Source organism: Triturus cristatus, chromosome 1_2, assembly GCF_964204655.1.
Source record: "Triturus cristatus chromosome 1_2, aTriCri1.1, whole genome shotgun sequence".
Classification (NCBI taxonomy): domain Eukaryota; kingdom Metazoa; phylum Chordata; class Amphibia; order Caudata; family Salamandridae; genus Triturus; species Triturus cristatus.
This window is the reverse complement of record NC_140580.1, coordinates 1,176,359,073-1,176,378,124: the sequence shown is the minus strand read 5'-3', so window position 1 is coordinate 1,176,378,124 and position 19,052 is coordinate 1,176,359,073. Positions and strand designations below refer to the sequence as shown.

The 19,052-nt window shown below is 50.1% G+C and overlaps 2 protein-coding genes across 6 annotated transcripts in view; one reads left to right on the top strand and one right to left on the bottom strand.

The window, feature by feature from the left end:
• KYAT1 (kynurenine aminotransferase 1) overlaps positions 1-13,618 on the bottom strand; it is a 412,259-nt gene extending 398,641 nt beyond the window's left edge. For 2 of the 5 annotated variants that reach the window (XR_014965464.1, XM_085614045.1), the window contains exons 1-3: positions 13,540-13,618; positions 10,869-10,931; positions 2,643-2,696 (exon numbers count right to left, since the gene is read on the bottom strand). Coding sequence is in view for 1 of the 5 variants with exons in the window: in XM_085614045.1 (XP_085470171.1) it covers positions 2,643-2,696; positions 10,869-10,931; positions 13,540-13,596 (174 nt within the window). In the remaining 4 variants the exon portion in view is untranslated. Of the gene's footprint in view, positions 1-2,642; positions 2,697-10,868; positions 10,932-12,541; positions 12,699-13,539 lie in introns of those variants that run through there. The other 3 variants (XM_085614051.1, XM_085614046.1, XM_085614050.1) reach the window with 2 other exon arrangements.
• Positions 13,619-14,129: 511 nt separating this feature from the next.
• The window catches only part of LRRC8A (leucine rich repeat containing 8 VRAC subunit A), a 93,895-nt gene continuing 88,972 nt past the window's right edge, over positions 14,130-19,052 (top strand). Inside the window, exon 1 of the mRNA XM_085614044.1 lies at positions 14,130-14,266. The gene's annotated coding sequence lies outside the window, so the exon portion shown is untranslated. The remainder of the gene's footprint in view (positions 14,267-19,052) is intronic.

Here is a 19,052-nt window from a genome sequence, read left to right as displayed (position 1 = left end):
AATGTCTGTAGCCTGAAGAATGTGAAAGACACCATAAGCAACCAACGGATGAAGGGAGCTCGCTGAAAGCTCCTATGCGAATATGATGCATAGAATTCATAGTAAGCACATTATACATAGACTTTTAGTCAAATCCAAAGGTTTTGCTTAACGTCAGGACTAAAAGCAGAAAACAACTGAACTTGCACACTTAAGGAATTTCACAATAAACTTGCTTACGGTGCATATTGCAAAGTGCATGGCAAGCTGTAACCCTTATACATGGCTAATTTTCTACCAATGGGATCCCATAGAGTGGCACGCAATCCCTCCACTTCAGCGCCTTGTCGGGGGTAGTTAGCACTATACAAAACAAGAATTGGCAATGCCAGTAGGTCTGGCTTATGAATTAAAAAGCATTTTTGTAACTGATGCTTTTGGCACTCAATACGTCATCACACATGCACTCTCTACCCCTCATGAGTCCGTTCATTCATACATAGACTGTTTCTTCCTTTCACCTTCTGACACAACCATGGTTAAAAAAATTATTTAACAACGAATACAAGATAACTTAAAAGAATATAAATTAAAAAATAACATGCTGCAGTCTAAAAAAACACAGAGCGCAAATGCAATAACAAAATATAGCAGCGGGTGTCAATCTTGCAAAAGTACTGTACATATTCTAATTTTTGCTTTAAAGTTCCAACATCGCGCCACATTTATAAACAACGAGTTGGCCATTTTGGAATGGTTAAACAATGCTACTCTGTGGACAAGAGCATTCCATAATGGTTCCCTGGTTTAGAGAAAGGGACCATGTGGAATGTGGCAAACTGTAGATGGAATGAGCGGCAAGCAAGCGACCCGTTAGCATTGCCTTGAAAGCTGCAATAGCCTCTCAAGAAGAAAAAAAAATAACAAGATGCAAAGCAAGGAAACAAAAGGAGAAAATTGAAAATGAAAGGACTGGATAACAAGCCCTGCGACTGAAGCACATGAATATTCAATTGGATGTGCACATGTGATCAGACCCTGCTGTCATTCACAGGACAAGAGAATCAATCACTGATGTGAACTGAACCATTGCCCCAGGCAGTACGCGGCATACTGTAGAGGATGGAAGCAGAGTGTACATTACACTCCGACAGACCAATGGCAGAGGAGGGAGGACCCAAAGGCCCTCGATATATCTATGGGTATGTACTAATGTATATGAATGTATGTGTTATTTCATGCTTTTGTATTACAAGATCCTGGCAGATAGCTAAGACTGTCAGACCTTCCAAAGAGATTTTAGGAAGAATTGTGACAGTGGACATCTTGGACGCCTAGGGTTTGTCAGCGGGGCAAACCAACACCAAAATCCTTCCTTGCAAAGGTAATTGTGAGATTTCATGTAACAAAATACCTATCTCTAGGCTCTATACAGAGTAGTAATAATCCACCTTTAAATACCTAGTGGCTTTAACTGGTGCTTTCCACAATCAACATTTCAAGCCTACTGCCGTAACTGAAACTTTCATTATTAACAATCAGGCATATAACCTTTAAGATTAGCTTGTCACCATAACCAACTCAGACCTACTGTTTTGGTTGTAAGATTTCCCACATAGCATCCATCAGGTATAACAGAGTAAAATTACAAATAACTACAGCATTACAGTTGTCAAAACAATATGAAATCCCTACGAATAGAGCCTAATAAGGATTATTATAGTACACATTTTCTATCCACATTGTTTGTTCGTGTGGGTCAACAAAGCTGTCGCCTACTATGATAATCTACGAGATTCTGTATAACAAAACAGTAGGCCCAGGAAAAATTTAAACCATAAAGGCGTGATGCGTGTAACCTTGGGAATTCAGTGCTACGCATGTTACGTGAAACACTAGAAGTTACACTATTGTACCATGTTGCGGGATTACAGCGCTGTTCTTAGCAAAATTAAAGCGCAGAAACAACACAAACAACCAAAATGCAAGTGGCTGTTTGTTTTCTTGCATTTTTTGCACTTTTTTAGTACAATATCCGTCCTTGAGTTAACAATTGACAAGAGGGCGGATTCTGCGATAAAATGTAGTGCTAAAGGATGGATCTGTAGGACACGCAATTTTTTCAAAATTTGGCATAATTACATGAAAGCTAATTATGTGAATATCGAACACCCCCACAAAATCCCCGCTTACAGGCTTTAGCACAGCGTCATAACGATCCACCCTTAAAAGCGTATTGCCTTGGACACATGCTTTTCACAATAAGCACGTTGGGCCACTTGATTTGACAGAACTTCTCAAACTGTCTTTATCATAAAATTTCTCATTAAACAATCGGGCAGATGACCCTTGTCAGTGGCATTTCACCCTAACCAGCTCAGACCTGCTCTGCTGGGCATAAGCATTCACATAACCATCAGTTACACGGTAATAACATTACAAATATGTACAAAATTACAGTTGTCAATACAATATAAGATCCCTGCTAACAGACCCTATTAAGTAATGCCATTTGTATTTGTTCAGGTGCGTCACCACCAAAATCCTTGCCAGTTATGGTAATCTGCAGGATTCAACAAAATTATTGCCTACAAGCTTTTGTACAGTGTAATAACAACCCGGCTGTAAAAACCTTCTGGCTTGAAGGGAGAGGGGAGACTTACCTGACAGGCAGGAGATCTTCTCGCTTTGGTGGGAGGTCTGAAGTACAACAGCACCTAGGGAACAATAAGACGAAAGTGAGGAAAGTGAGATAAAAACAGAGAAGGGAGATGGGAAGAACCGAAAGAGGATCAAAACAAATTAAGCTAGACTCTCTGGTGGCGCCTTCCAGAAAGCCAACGCAATGCTGATTGTGAGGACTGCTGCAAGAGTGGAAAGGAAAAAGAACGTGCAAAGGTAGCGGGAGGACACCACAAGGGAAAAGGAGAAATGGGGCGAAAGAGACCCTCAACACACAGGGAGACATGAGAATGACCGTGAACATAGACAGAGGCAGTGAAGAGGGAGGCAAACACCGATGGCCGAGTGCTCCCATTCCAGGAAAGGACCAGACCGGGATTTAGCTCTCATCACATTCCCGTAGGAACGCGGCTCACCCATATGGGTGCAAGAGTGCAGGGCTGAGCTGCAGTACAGCGCCGAAGCACTAAAAAGGGAGATGGTAACACTACTGAGAAATCCAGCCTCAGGAAGTGGAAATGTACTATTGCGTAAATGTGGAAAGTGTAACTTGACTAAAAGGAACTAAAGTAGTCTCAACATAGAAAACAAGTGCAAACTGTTTCCTTTGTTTTATTTTATTTTCTAATCATTCATTATTGTTTTACAATACAACATGTCCAGAACAACAGACTAGACTATGGGGTCAAGGTGAAAACAAAAAGGAAGAGATAAAGAATATTTGTAAATACAAGACACTGCTGACAGAGTGCTCACACAGAGGGCTAAGCTCCTATATCCCTACCCCTAGTCTGTCACCCACTCTACTGTCAACACACCAGTGCACTAGTACATTAGTTCACTGTTCCAGTTAGTAGATCCCTTTCAGGTTATCCCGGCAATCTCAATACAGGTATTTGGGCAACGTAGATCACTTCAGCAATAGTATGACAGCCAAATGTTTCTGGGCCCTGCTGGGTTCTAGTCGTCAGTGCAGCATAATGGCCAGTGCCCCCCATTTCCCTTCTCAGTTTGGGGTCAACCTGTGCATCATGAGGATGGCCCGGTGGTCACGAGTTGGTGAGAGACACTCGAGAATACAGTATTTAAGGAGGTTTTGGAAGCAAGCACTGATGGACTTTGGCATCAATACATGACGATCTCTAAGTACTGAATACTACTAATACTTTGAACCCACTACCCCCTGGAGGCTGACGAGCACATACAGAGGGGTACACAGCTAAAGTTTGAACAGCTGGTTGATTGATGATCCTTGAATAAGAGCTCCTTATGGGCTCGGAGGAGTTAATCGATTTATTCTTGTGAATTCCCAACCACCAGGGGCTTGTCGCACATCCTTCTTTGGTCCTGAAGAAGACCCTACTTGATGTATCTATAAACACATATATATATACACAGGGTCGAAACGTCGACATACAACCATCTCATGTCCTGTCTCACTATAGCAATTAATTTAAGAAATAGGACTAGCTAAAGTGAAAGACCTGAAAAAGACAGAGAATTTATGTTATTGTCTTGTTCATTGTTTGAATTTGAAAGGTCACCCATTTGCACTATATGTCACCACAGTCACCCATTGAATTGTCTGTGTATTTTGTTATTGTGTTTTACGTGTCCGACAGCCTCCATTAGTATTATCTTTTTGTATAAAACTGTATGCACAATTGGCGAGAAAAATAGAAAAATAAATCAGTTAATAAATATATATTTTTGATAAAAACTTACTGAGGTGTGGTACATTTATAAAAGTTCACTATTGATTGTGAAAGAAATAATCAGGTTCTGAAGCAGTACCCCGTGGTACTTACCCAACTGAACCACTTGTAGCTTTATAACTATTAACCCAGATTCCGAGGGATACAGGTTGACCCTATTGATCTTAATGCTACCAGGTTCTAGGCACCTCCAGCAGTTGTCATGAGGTAGTAAGTGTGCCTTTTCGTTTCCTTTGTTTTAAAAGAAATTCTAAACTTCTGTGGGGAAATGAGAGATATAATGCCAGAATCCACCTGGGGAAAACATAACAAGGAGTGAGAGGGGGGAGGAGCCTAGCGCGCAACCAAGATGGCCGTGTAGGTGCGAGGCTCCCGAGGACCTCCGCAACCTCCTACGTTTATCCTGTCTTCATCCTGCATCGGTTGAGGGGACTGTGTCGGTGAGCCTGAGCCGAGGTGGTACCCGTTTCCCGTTTTCGAATCGGACCTCGGGTGCAGGAGTGAGCACCGATTGAAGTTTGCGGCCTACTTCTCTCCTGACCCCGGATTCGCGTTTGGGGGCGACCCGGTGGCAAAGTGAACAACAACGGCGGGCTGGGCCTGGCGAGTCGCGTACCCCGCACTTTCACTTTCACTTTCGCGCCCCCTTGCTGTCTTTGCAAGTGGGATCGCGGCGCTCTTTGTGTTGGGGTGGCCTCGCTGGGAGACCCTGCCTGCCTGCCTGCTGTGGCCCGCTCCGCCATCCTGGGGTGGCCCCCCGGAGCTCGTGGCCTTGATTGCTTGTTTTTTACTGCGTGGCTGGTGAGGGTGTGAGACCCGCGACGATGGCCACGAAACAAGATGGAGATCGGTTGAAGGCCAAGTCGACCCGGCGTGGCGCCGCACATCAGGCCAACATCATGGACCGCTACACCCTCCCGAAGGGATCTCCCGGTGGACCGCACAAGTCCTCTGAGTGCCCCCCGGATGCCCCGGATTTGCCCACAGATCTGACTCTGCAAGACGTCATGGGCGCCATTGCTGAGATGAAGGCCTCGGTGGGCCAGCGGTTTGACACTTTAGCGCATAAAATCGACGCGGTCCTCGTTGATGTCAACCTGGTGAGAGCTGATCTCTCGAAGACTAACGACCGGGTCGATTCTTTGGCCCACACCGCGTCGGGCCTCACGACTGAGGTGGCGGCCCTTCAAACGGAGGTACACCGGCTTCGTCAGGCGAGTGCGCTCATGGATCGGCGCCTGGAGGATTCCGAGAGCCGGGCCCGGAGGAATAATATCCGCATCATCGGAGTACCTGAGGGACGGGAGGAGTCGGCGGCGGATCTTTTTGTGGAGGACCTGATCACTACCCATCTCCAGCCTCGGGGACTGAGTACATTTTTTGCCGTGGAGAGGGCTCATAGAGTTCCCGGGGGAAGGCCGAAGGTCGGAGCCCCTCCGCGGCCTCTTATTGCCCGTATTTTTAATTTTCGGGACAGGGATGCGATTCTGCAAGCCTCCAGACTGCAAGGGCCGATTAAGCTGGAGAACATGGAGGTGAACTTTTATCCTGACTTCACCCAAGCGGTCCAGAAGCAGAGACTGAGCTTCTTGGTCGTCAAGCGGCGGCTTCGGGACATGAACTTAAAATACGCCATGCTCTTCCCGGCCAGGCTGCGGGTGGAGGTGGATGGTCGCACTCACTTTTTTGACCGTCCTGAAACGGCCGGGGACTGGCTGGACACTTTGTCTGGGGGTCGGGATCGGGATGGCGGGGGGGGGCTGCGGGAGGAGAAGGCCCACTGGACCGGGACTGAGGTGCTGATACTGGGACTCACTCTGGACGAAGATGCTGCCGCTTTCGGCCAAGCTTAGGGTCTCTCGTTTTTTGTACTCGTTCTCCCTCCTTTGTAGGTGGTGCGGGGTCTCGAAGGGGTACTCTTTCCTCCTCTAGGGGGTTTACCTAGTTTCAACTATATAGGGGCGACAGGCACACTGCAAGTTGGGGGGGCTGTTTGGGCTCCTGCAGGGGTGCAGGGAGGGGGGAGTTTTGTTGGGGCGGTTGGGTTGGGGTGGGGTGTTGTTCATTTGTACCACAAGGCAAAAGTATCGTCGTGCTATTCTCAAAGTGCTCTCGGGGGGACGAGTGATTGCTTTCGTTTATGATGGGGGGTAGGGGACTGAGTCTTTTGTCCTGGAACGTTAATGGACTGGGGGACAGGATAAAACGAGGTGTGGTCCTGCAGTTCCTGAAACGAATTTCACCTGACATAGTTTTTCTGCAGGAGACGCACCTCATTGGCAACTCCTTTCGTGCTATGAACCGACGGGGCTACCGCCTCCTGGCCCATTCGGGCTTCACGTCTGGTTCAAGGGGTGTGGGCATCATGGCCAAGACCTCGCTCCCGTTGGAAGTTGATGAGGTGCTCCATGATGACAGGGGACGTTACACGGTTCTGGTGGGTAGAATGGAGGGCAGAGTGATTATTTTTGTTTCTGTCTATGTCCCGCCAGGGTTGCAGACGACCACCTTTGCGGATCTGGGGCGCCTCCTCCTTGGCCTTCCGGAGGGGATTCTGGTGGTTGGGGGGGATTTTAACGCTGTGGTTTCCGGAACTGAGGACCGTCACCCCCCTAGGGATCTCCCCCGTGCCCAAGCGTGGTTGTCTGGCCTCTTGGATACCTTGGGGCTGGTGGATTGTTGGCGTTTGAAACACCCTACACAGAAACAGTACACTTTTCATTCCGGGGCCCATGGCAGTCTATCAAGACTAGACTATGTCCTGGTGCCGGCGGCGCATGCGGGGAGGATCGGGGAGGTGCGCCATTTGGCGCGGGGTATTTCAGACCACTCCCCGCTCTTATTGCACTTCGATATTCTCCCGAGGGGAGAGGGTAGGGTGGTCCCGATTAATCCCTGGTACCTGCGTGACCCCACCATTCGCGCAGAGTTGGTTAAGTCCCTTAAGCGATATTTTGACGATAATGTGGGGTCGGTGTCATCGGCGGTCTCGCTATGGGAGGCATTTAAGACGGTGATTCGGGGGGATGCCCTGTCCCTTATTTCCCATTCCCGGAGGTGCGAGCGGGAGGAGGTGACCCGTGTTGAAACTGAAATAACTGAGTTGGAGGGCGACCTCGAATGTGGGGTGACGGATGACAAATTACATGTTCTCCGACTCAAGCAGGCGGCCTATAAGGCCCTCGTCACGGAGGCGGCCAGGGGCCTCAGTAGAGAGCAACAGGGGAGACTGTATGATGTGGGTGATAAGGCTGGGAAATTGATTGCGTGGCTGGATAAAAAGGAGAGAGCGAGTCGAGTTGTCCCGTCGATTGAGAAACTGGATGGTGTGTGTGTCACTGAACCGGAAGAAATTGTCGATTGCTTTGCAGAATATTTCCGTGGGGTGTATTCCCCGGTGTCCTCCCGCTCGGAAGAGGATTCCCATGCCCTGCTTAGGGATATCGCGCTGCCTTCCCTTTCGGAGGAGGACAGAGTGCTGTTGGACGCCGCCCCAACCTCTGAGGAAATTGCCCTCGCCATACGCTCGGTCGCTTCCGGCAATGCCATGGGTCCTAATGGTCTTCCCATCGAATTGTACAAGCTGCGACCGGATACGCTGGCACCAGCATCTCCGTGCGATGTTCCTCGCGGCCCGTTCGGCGGGTTCCCTCCCGCTAGACCAGCGTCTGGCTACTATCGTGGTTATTCACAAGGAGGGGAGGCCGCGGGACCGGGTCACGTCCTACCGGCCTATTTCGCTGCTGAATGCGGAGCCCAAAATTCTCGCCAAGGTGTTGGCTAATCGGCTGGTTGGCGTGGTGTGCGATTTGATTCACCAGGATCAGTCCGGCTTTATCCCTCATCGCAACACTGCGCTTAACCTGCGGCGCTTGCATGGGGTGCTCGCGCGTGTCCCGTTTATACGGGAACCGGCCATTTTGGCATCCCTGGACGCCACTATGGCGTTTGACACACTTGAGTGGCCATATATTTGGGCGACACTGGCGAAGTTTGGGTTTGGCCCGGGATTCATCGGTTGGGTGAAATTGTTGTACTCTGGACCGCTGGCGCAGGTGGTTGTGAACGGTAGAGTGTCGGCTCCGTTTGAGCTGGGCAGGGGCACGCGGCAGGGCTGCCCATTATCACCGCTCCTCTTCGCGCTTGCCTTGGAGCCCCTGGCGGAGTGGCTGCGGTGGCATCCTTCTATTCGTGGTCTCCGATGGACCCCCGAGTATGAGGACCGCGTATCTCTTTACGCTGATGATATTCTTCTGTACCTGGCTTCCCCACGTAAATCACTGATAGTACTGGTTGATGTATTGCACTCATTTGGCCTCAACTCCGGCCTGGTCATCAACTGGGCTAAATCGTGTGTGTATGTCCTCTCTGGGGAGGATCCTATCCTTCCGCGGGGTTGTCCTATCCAGATCGCCCCGCGGGGATTTAGGTACCTGGGTGTCTTCATTACCCTGGACGCGGAGGCCCGATATAAACAGAACTTGCTTCCCCCCCTCCAGCGCCTGAAGGAGGACGTCGCGCGTTGGAGGCGCTTGCCGCTCTCGCCGCTCGGCCGGGCGGCATTGTTTAAGATGATGTCGCTGCCACGTTTCCTGTACGCTTTGCAGAATACAATGGACGTTGTCCCGGCGCGCTACTTTCGCGAGGTGGAGAGTTTGCAGCGCCGACTGTTCTGGGAGGGTAGGCCGCGTATCGCCCTGGCGAAGGTGACGCTCCCGTGGTACGACGGGGGGGTTGCCCTCCCAGATATCAAGCGATATTACTGGGCCTCCCAGCTGGCTGCGATCAATCACGGCCTTTACGGGCCCGCCCTAAACCCGGCCTTTGAGATGGATAAAATGTTACTGCCGGGTGGTGACTATAATCGGGCGCTTTATTCTAGCTCGCATGACGCGCGGCTGACGGGCCCCACGAGGGTCATGGTACGGGTGTGGCACACGGCTAACGTGGCGATGGGGTGGAAGGATCGCTTGACCCGGGCGACGCCACTATACGCATCTGAGCGGCTGGGCTCCCTGTGGACCTCGAAGGGCTTTGAGAAGTGGGACATGATAGGCATCAGCAGGGTGGGCGATCTCTGGACGAGGGGGGGATTCAAAACGTTTGATGTGCTGCAGACAGAATTCCAGCTGCAGGACAGGGAGTACTTTCGATATATGCAGATCCGTCATGCGTTGTGCTCCGTATTTCCGGACGTTGCCTCCATCCCGGAGTACTCCCCTCTGGAGGATAGAGTGCTAGATGGGCATGTCCCGGACGGCACGATTTCATTAATTTACAAAAAGCTCATCAATGACCGTTCGGGACTGCTGGCCGGCCTTCGTGAGGCGTGGGGGGCTGATGGATTGGAGCTGGATGAAGAGGACTGGGTGTCTGCGGTGGCCTCCCCGAAAGAGGTGGTCATACCGGCCCGCCTTCGCTTCGTCCAGCTCAAGATACTCCATAGGGTCTATGTTACGGGGCCGAGGCTGATGCGTATGGGCTATGCTGTGGACGGGTTGTGTAAGCGTGGGTGTGGTTCTTTGGGGACCTTTCTCCATATTTTGTGGGAATGCCCGGAGGTGGTGCGATTCTGGCGTGGTGTGCATGAGGTTTTGCAGGTAGTTACGCATGTGCCGCTGTTGCCTGAGGCGAGGAGATGTCTTTTGAATGTATGGGAGCCGACCGACTACTCAGTGCCGCAGACGTGGTGGGCGACTCTGGGATATATGGTGGCCAAACGTGACATTGCGCAACTGTGGGGTTCCCAGAGGTCGCCGACTGTCTCGGCGTGGAAGGACAACATGGATTGGTGTATGTTTCGGGAAAAGGTGGTGTATGTTGCGAGAGGTAAGCCTGGGACATGGGTGAAAGTATGGGGCCCCTGGAACGCCTACCGTGGGGGAATCTGTACCCCGCCGCTACTGCCTGATCCGTCACCGGCCCCGTCTCCTTAGCCTGTTTGTCTTCCCGGTTCTGGGCAATGAGTTTACGTAGTCCCCGTCCTGACCTATTCCCCCCTCGATATTCCTATGGATCGGTGGGGTCCCCCCCCTAGGGGAGCACATGCTGTTGTTTCCGACTGTGGGTTGCCTTGTGGACTTGTTTTTTGTTGTTATTTATATAAAAATGAAACCGTCGTGTGGGGTCCGGATGGTGTGGCTGCCAACGCCTCTTTCAACTCCTGTGAATTCCCTTCTGCCGCAGCGTGCGTTCTACTGTCTGTATTATATGCTCCTTCTGTTTGCTAGCGGCCGGCCTGAAGGTTGTAGGCCCATCTTTGTATATTTTTTGGATTCTGTAATAAACGGTTTCAAAAAAAAGTGAGAGGGAGTAAAAGACCAATGACAGAAACGGCTCCCCGAAAAACCCCAAAGAAGAGTAATGAAAAGCATGGCAGGAATGGGAAAAATGGCACGAGTGGAAATGCTAGCAAGGCAGAGAAAAATACAAGCAAAGCCCAGGAGAAGATTAAGGCCAGAGAAAGAAGGAGAGGGGATGAAGTCCACTAACCCGATAATTTTTTCTTCTTCCTCTCAGGGTGAGAGCTTCAAGTACCAGTCTGCCTGGGAAAGCCTAAAGGGAAAGAGAAGATGGCCATTATATCACAATTCAGAATACTACCAGGTAGAAAAAATAAAACTATAACCAGAGGGTAAGTGACTGAAGGAAAATGACCCAACCATTGTCTTATTGTATTAGTTCTTCCACTCAAGCTCAATACACCTTTAGTTTATCCTAGATTTGAGAAGTTGGCACCTGGCCCAATAAACAAAGCTTGTAGAAAAGACATCCTGTCTCATCTCTGGTGTGCAACTCGCCGCACCTGCAACATGTCTTTAACAAATGTTTTTCACAATACATAACTCAGGCCTACTTGCTTTGTCATGACTTTTTATTATAAAAAGATCACTCCTAAGGAATCTGGCATAACTTTTCCCAGTGAACCAATAAGACATATATCCTTTACAATTGGCTTTACAATATATGCTTATTGAAGTGCACATAAACTAGCAACCATCATGCATATTTATAAATATGTATAGAAACAATACACAACGCTTCACAATAGGGCCCACATAGAATCATCACAGTAACAATCTTCTGCTCCCTGGATTCGTCAGAGCGGGTGACCAACACCAAAACACTTATCATGTAACCGAATATCAGTCTGCAGTCAGTAAAATTAAGTGATAATAATCCACTATTAGAGGCCTATTGGCTTTAACAAATGCTGTTCACAATAAATAAGCTAAGCCTATTGCCTCTGTCATAACTTTTCATAATAAACACACCTGGCCTATAGCATCTGGCATAACGTTTCCCTGCACACTCATCACGCACGTAGGTGTTATCATTGGCGCATCATTATAACCAACGCAACCCTACTGTACTGAGTGTAAGCTTTCCCACAAGGTAGCCATCAGGCACACATCATAAAATTACAAATATATACAAAATTTCAGTAGGCAAAGCAAAATACTATCGCGCTTAAGAACGCTAAAAAAGGCTTCTCACAGTGAAAATCGTATATATATATGTGTGGTTTGTCAGAGGGAGGTAAAGAACAGCAAAACCTTTGCCTACTATTGTAATTTGTGACATTCCATGTAACAAATACGTATCTGTAGGCTTTAATCTAGAGTAATATCAATCCACCTTCAAATGCGAAATCACTTTAACATGTGCTTTTCACAAAAACTACATCATGCCTACTGCCTTTTACATAACATTTCAGGAACAAGCATTGGCATAGCCAATAGGTCTCGCCTTTGGGACCTTATAAGTGTTTAGCCATGCAACAGTTGCATAACTAAATACTTATAAGGTCCCAAAAGCGAGACCTATTAGCTATGCCAAGCGGCCGTGCAAGTGATCGCGATCAAACATCAGAGCGGCCGTGCGGCCGCGAAAGTGAAAGTAATCGCGGCGCCCGCGCACATGCACTGTAGCTCCAGGCTGGCCTGGTAGCACTTTTTGGAGCCCTCTCAAAAAGTCTCGCCAGACCAGCGCATGTGCTGGGTCAGGCGAGACCTAAAAAACAGGATCAGGACTACAGCCAGGATCATTGGCTTGCCATCATACCCAACTAAGTCCTGGTTTATTGAGTATAAGCGTCGCCACAAACCAAATTGCAATACAAGCACTCTTTTTAGTGGGAGAGTACAACTTTGGACCAATCAAACCTTCTATGGTAGAGAAACCGGCCTGTGGGCGGAGCCTAAGCCCCTCTCTCAGTAGTACTTGGAAAGCTCTTTACAGTTGAAGACAGTTGTGCTGTTGAAGCAGACCTAAGATGCATGTGGTTCTTCCAGCCCTGGGCGTCCTACTGCTCTCAAGTACACAACTGTACTCTCAAGCCCAAAGTAAATGATAGAAAGGGGAATATGGATGTTCTGCTGCCAGAAAAAAAAACACCATACATTGTCTACTTATCTAAGACACTTTAAGAGCGCCAGTGCCATGTGTGAAAGTTTAAGCTCCATCCCATTATAAACGTGATAGTTTCTGCAAATGCTTAATTTGTAAAATTGTATGTGCCTGGGCCCAATGTATTCTGTTTGTGCGCACCACCCACCCCTTCTGTCACTGCTACCAAACGGGAGTGCCACCATTTCATACTTATTATCAAACTTAAAAAAGAGTGATATTATGGACTATTGATGGTCATCTCGTGCTGTAGGGGCGTCTTGGAAATGCAAGTTTTATCATGTTTTTATTACAATGTATTGCAAAATAGTGGTTCTGTGCTGAGTGCCGGCATGTGGTGTGCTCTCATTAATAAGTGCTGGTCTTTAAAATGAAGTACCGGTGCCAAGCACCAGAAAACACGGGCACAAATTAAGCACTGCTTTCTGCATTTTAGTGAGCGTTCTCTGGGCACCGTACTGTTGTTACCTAATGCAGCTAGATAAAAAAAAATAGTTCCAGCTGTATGGTGGGGTTGCAATTGTTCTGTGGAAGGACACAACTTTTACCCAATCAAAGAATGTGGGCGGAGCTTCCCACTGCTTAACTGCCTAAAACTCTTTAAAGTTGATCACATAAAGTCACCAAAGCTGTACAGTCAACCAGACTAAACGCCCACGCGCTATCAAAGGCTTCTCATGATCTACCCCGGTCCCTGTAATGCCCCTCTGCCCCCCCCCCCCCCCCCCAAGCTGCCCCTCCGTGACTGCCCTACTTTTCTTGTTGACTTGTCTGCCTCTTGTATAAAACAAATATAGCGGAAGCTGCACATCCCGTCAGGATCTAGCTACCCGCCTCTCTCATTGGAGGAGAACTTAAAGAGCCCGCCCACACCGCTCCGTGCTAGAGTGCAGAGAAAAGAGCGGTGCGCATGGAAGAGGGACAAAGAGCTGGGATCCTTAAATGCGGCCATCTTGGATTGGGTCGGAGGGTATCTCAGTCTAAGTGAGCTGCCATGCAGTATTGAAATACACATTTGGCTTCTTTTCAAGGCCAGACCCCATTATCTATTATTGATCAGTGCGGCACTAGAGAGCAGGCCCGAGTCCGGTAATTCACAAACATTATATATGGAGGGAGGCGGCACGTACACCGCCGCCCCGACAGGTTCGCAGGCACCGCGATTCTGGGTACTCTACTGCCCGCTGATTAATATGACACTGCAGCCGTATTCAGGAGGCCGCAGTGCGAGCCGTAGCACTCTAGGTTAGGGATGAGTTTCGCTTTTGTTCATTGCTGTTGTCGTTGTGTGGGCGCGGCGTGCTCTCGACTTCTTTTGACGGGTGATAGTGCTTATTTTATTCTCCGGCCTGTGGTGCTCGGTGTTGGGGCAGCTGGAGGCCGGAGGGGGTTCCCGAGCCTAGAAGGACCGTCCACAGGGGCCCTCCGAAGCCTGGGCACTGGGGGAGCTGCTGTCAGCGCTCAGAGCAGGCTCCTAACAGGTACATTACTGTGGGGTGAGGAGACCCTGTGTGTGAGTGGCTGTGGTATGAGGAGCTTCTGGGAATGAAGAACTCTCAGGGTCCAGGATCCCCCAGGGTCAAGGGGTGAGGATCCCCCAGGGGTCATGGGTGGGGATCTCCAGGGATGAGGATCCCCCAGGTTAAAGGGCTGAGGATGTCCCAGGGTCCAGGGGTGAGCAGCTTCTCTGTGTGAGGATCCCCTGGGTACAGGGTGTCGGGATCCCCCAGGGTACAGGGTGTGAGGATCCCCCTGGGTACAGGGTGTGAGGATCCCCCTGGGTACAGGGTGTGAGGATCCCCCAGGTTAAAGGGCTGAGGATCCCCCAGGTTAAAGGGCTGAGGATCCCCCAAGGTCCAGGGGTGAGCAGCTCCTCTGTGTGAGGCTCCCCAGGGTACAGGGGTGGGGATTCCCCTGGGTACAGGGTGTGAGGATCCCCAGGGTACAGGGGTGGTAATCCCCAGGGTACACTGTGTGAGGATCCCCCTGGGTACAGTGTGTGAGGATCCCCCAGGGTACAGTGTGTGAGGATCCCCCTGGGTACATGGTGTGAGGATTCCCCCAGGTTAAAGGGCTGAGGATCCCCCAGGTTAAAGGGCTGAGGATCCCCCAAGGTCCAGGGGTGAGCAGCTCCTCTGTGTGAGGCTCCCCAGGGTACAGGGGTGGGGATTCCCCTGGGTACACTGTGTGAGGATCCCCCTGGGTACAGTGTGTGAGGATCCCCCAGGGTACAGTGTGTGAGGATCCCCCTGGGTACATGGTGTGAGGATTCCTCCAGGGTAAAGGGCTGAGGATCCCCCAGGTTAAAGGGCTGAGGATCCCCAAAGGTCCAGGGGTGAGCAGCTCCTCTGTGTGAGGCTCCCCAGGGTACAGGGGTGGGGATTCCCCTGGGTACAGGGTGTGAGGATCCCCAGGGTACAGGGGTGGTAATCCCCAGGGTACAGGGGTGGTAATCCCCAGGGTACAGTGTGAGGATCCCCCAGGGTAAAGGGCAGAGGATCCCCCAGGTTAAAGGGCTGAGGATCCCCCAAGGTCCAGGGGTGTGTAGCTCCTCTGTGTGAGGATCCCCCTGGGTACAGGGTGTGAGGATCCCCCTGGGTACAGGGTGTGAGGATCCCCCTGGGTACAGGGTGTGAGGATCCCCCTGGGTACAGGGTGTGAGGATCCCCCAGGTTAAAGGGCTGAGGATCCCCCAGGTTAAAGGGGTGAGGGTCCCCCAGGGTCCAGAGGTGAGCAGCTCCTCTGTGTGAGGATCCCCCTGGGTACAGGGTGTGAGGATCCCCCTGGGTACAGGGTGTGAGGATCCACCTGGGTACAGGGTGTGAGGATCCCCCTGGGTACAGGGTGTGAGGATCCCCCTGGGTACAGGGTGTGAGGATCCCCCAGGTTAAAGAGCTGAGGATCCCCCAGGTTAAAGGGCTGAGGATCCCCCAGGGTCCAGGGGTGAGCAGCTCCTCTGTGTGAGGATCCCCTGGGTACAGGGGGTGGAGATCCCCTGGGTACAGGGGTAGGGATCCTCCTGGGTACATGGTGTGAGGATCTGGTTCCACAAGAGAGACCCATTATGACATCACACACACCTTGAGCCATTAACCATTGATGCACTAACAATGAGGTCATCAGAATGTTGCTTTATTTGACCAAGTCTGATTCGACAATCGCGACTCATTGTGACATCATCCACTACTAGGGCTGTTAACCACCCTGGCACCACCAACAATGGGGGGGTTTCAGAATGTCACTTTGAGTAATGCCTGGCTGTCTTCACGCACCACAAAGCCACTTTCATTAATATTGCCCACGAGTGCAGCTTATTTCACAGATTGACTTGGCTTGTCTTTCAGTACTTTACGAATCGCACACCTCAGCAGGACATGGCGGGATCCACTGCCACATTTTACAATAAAACAAATGTACATTAAATTTACTGTATATGTAGCAGCACACATATATATATTTCATCACATGTATGTTAATGGTAAACATGCAAAGCTGTTCAAATGAACACATGTGAGAGGGCACTGTAGGTTTAAGTATAAATACAGCGCATGGGAAACAAGATCTTTCCCGAAAGGAAAAACTTGGAAAGAAGAGTACCTCCTCGAAGCTGTGTAGCCAGAGGACATACATGGTGATTCGAGATTCTGATATTCATAGCTGTCATCTGCATTCACCCAATTAAAATGAATCAAGAGAGAAAAATGATACATTTTGTTCCTTTTTGGCAGCATTTCGTACATTTTTCAAACTTTTCTTTCATTCTAACTTGCATGGTGAAATGATTCGGTCAGAGCCTTGGGCCGGTAGGAGACCCTGTGATCATATGTAATGTGCCGATGGCATTAAGGCCCAATTATGAAAAGGGCCCTGGACTCGCCCCCACCGCTCCATACTCTCCAGGGCTCGAGCACTTTTACACAGGAGACCAGAACCACAGGGCAATTTTAGCCAGGGTCACTCGCATGAATCTGTGAAATAAATAAAACAAGACCAAGTGGCCAGATAGGTTTTATTCACACTCGTACACACGAGCACCACTTTACAGAGTTTGCTAGTGAAATTTTACTTTTGTTTTCTTGTCTCTTCCTTCTACAGTATTGCTTTCCTTTCATTCTGTGAAGCGCGCGCAGCTCTGAATCCACATACCGAGCCACACACCAGAAAATGCACGCTGAATGCATGTCCTGCAGGGCTGCGCAGCATTTTGTAGCTGAAAAGATAAATATTGCGATCATCACAATCCTCAGCTGATTTTGTGATACTTTTGCGGCTCTCAAGTTCGCGAAACGCTGGAGGGTCTGCCCTGGGTACAGGGTGAGGAGCCCCCCTGGGTTTAGGTGTGAGAGTCTCCTAGGTGTGAGGAACCCCTGGGTGTAGCGATTAAGAGGTCCTGGGAGTGAGGAGCCCCTGGGTACAGTGGTGAGGAGTCCCCCAGGTACAGGGGTGAGGAGCTCCTGGGAGTGAGGAGCCCCCGGGAACAGGGTGGGTGTGAGAAGTTGGCCTGATGTATGATGTCACTAGTTCTAGTGTACACCTTGTATCAGTCCAAACAACCCTTATGGTGATTGGTTGTAAAGTCAACATTATAGACCAGCTATCCTAGTGGTAGCATGGACAAGAGCAGTCTTAGGCTAAACTCTGTATGGCATGTGAAGCCAGCTGTTATACCATATGTAACCCCTTGAATACCAAATGAAAGGACACCACAACAGATATATATAAAAATAGAATGTATTTATTCTAGTCAAACCCTCAGCACTCTTTATCAGATTCGAGGTAAGTACAACACAGTCTTATTTAAGCATACATAAGTCACACAGGTAAGTAATACAGTTAGGCCCTAGGGGCCACGCAAACCATATACTAAGTAAGTGGTATAAGGACCACTGTCATGAATACAGGATAGGCCTAGGCCTAGGGAATCGCTGGGGCTACACTACACTAGCAACAGTTAGGAAGTGGGAGGCCCACGGGAGAGTGGAAACACTCACGCGTAATGCGTAAAAGTCGATAGAATCATTAGCAGTTAGAAATAAGCAGTTTTAGGACACTTCTGGTATAGCTAGGAAGTCGAGACTCGGAAACTAGACCCTAGGATAGTCACTACCCTTGTGAGCACCGGAGTACTCAAGTTACCTAGCCCACGGGCTGCGGGTGCATAGGTGTGAACTTGCGTCTGGTTTCGTCGTGGACTTCTATGGATGCCTGAAGGAAAGTTGCTGACAGGCAGTCAGTGAAGAGTGTCCAGTGGATCCCAAGGTGGGGATCAAGAAGGAAGGAACCTGCAAGCAGAAGGGACAGAGTCTAGGTCACCAGCCAGGAGCCGGGAAGGAACCAGGCGATGTCGTGATGATGCAGGTGAAGAGGTGAAGCTTGTCGCAGCAGCCACGGGTACCAGGAGACGTCGAGGACGACCAGGACCAGGAGGTGAGCTGTCCCACGAAGGCTCTTGCAGTCAGCGGCGTCGCAGTCGAGTCAGGACCCAACAAGCCTTGGCAAGCGGAACCCACGCAGGATGGAGGACTTGCTTCTGGTGCAGACCAGGAAGGTCTGGGGTGCTTCTCTTTTACAGAGGAGCGGGTGCCAGTCTGGAGGAGCCGGACCAGCAAGGTGAAATTCAAGGTTCGTCGTTGCAGAGGTTACTAGCCAACGGGCCAGCAACCAGACAACACGTCGAGCAACACAGGTGCAGAAGGGCCCCACGCAGAACGCGTGAAGTGTGGGGAGCTGGTCTTCTTTGCAGATGGTGCTCGGGGTTGGGGCTTCTCAATTCCCCAAGCACAGCCTCGAGGGAGCCTCGGAAGTCGCGCTAGTCAGGTACTAGCCACTTTTCCCAAGTCGCCGGTCCCACGTCCCTCGTCGCCTCCACGGGTTTCAGCTTCGCTGGAGATGTGGATCTGGGTCAGAGGTGTCTGGAAGTCTCGGCGCTGGTCAGTCTCTGCAGTCGTCCCTCGTAGGATTCAGTCGCAAAGCAAGCAGCGGTCGCTGGATGGTGCCTGGTTGCCCAGGGTGGTCACTCCTTGGCCACAAGGGAGATTTCTTCAGTCTTCTTCCTGAGGTCGAATGTCGAAGGTCCAGAGTTTCTGTTCAAGTTGCAGATTCGGGTTAATCTAATTTAGCAGGGCCCAACTAGCTACTAATATACTGGGCTAGTGGGCTGGGCTACCTGCAAGGTCCCTCCTATGGGTGGGACCAGGAAGGGGAGTGGCTACACCCGCTTTCCTTTGTCCAGTTTCGCGCCAGAGCTGGGGCTGGAGTGCCCCAGCA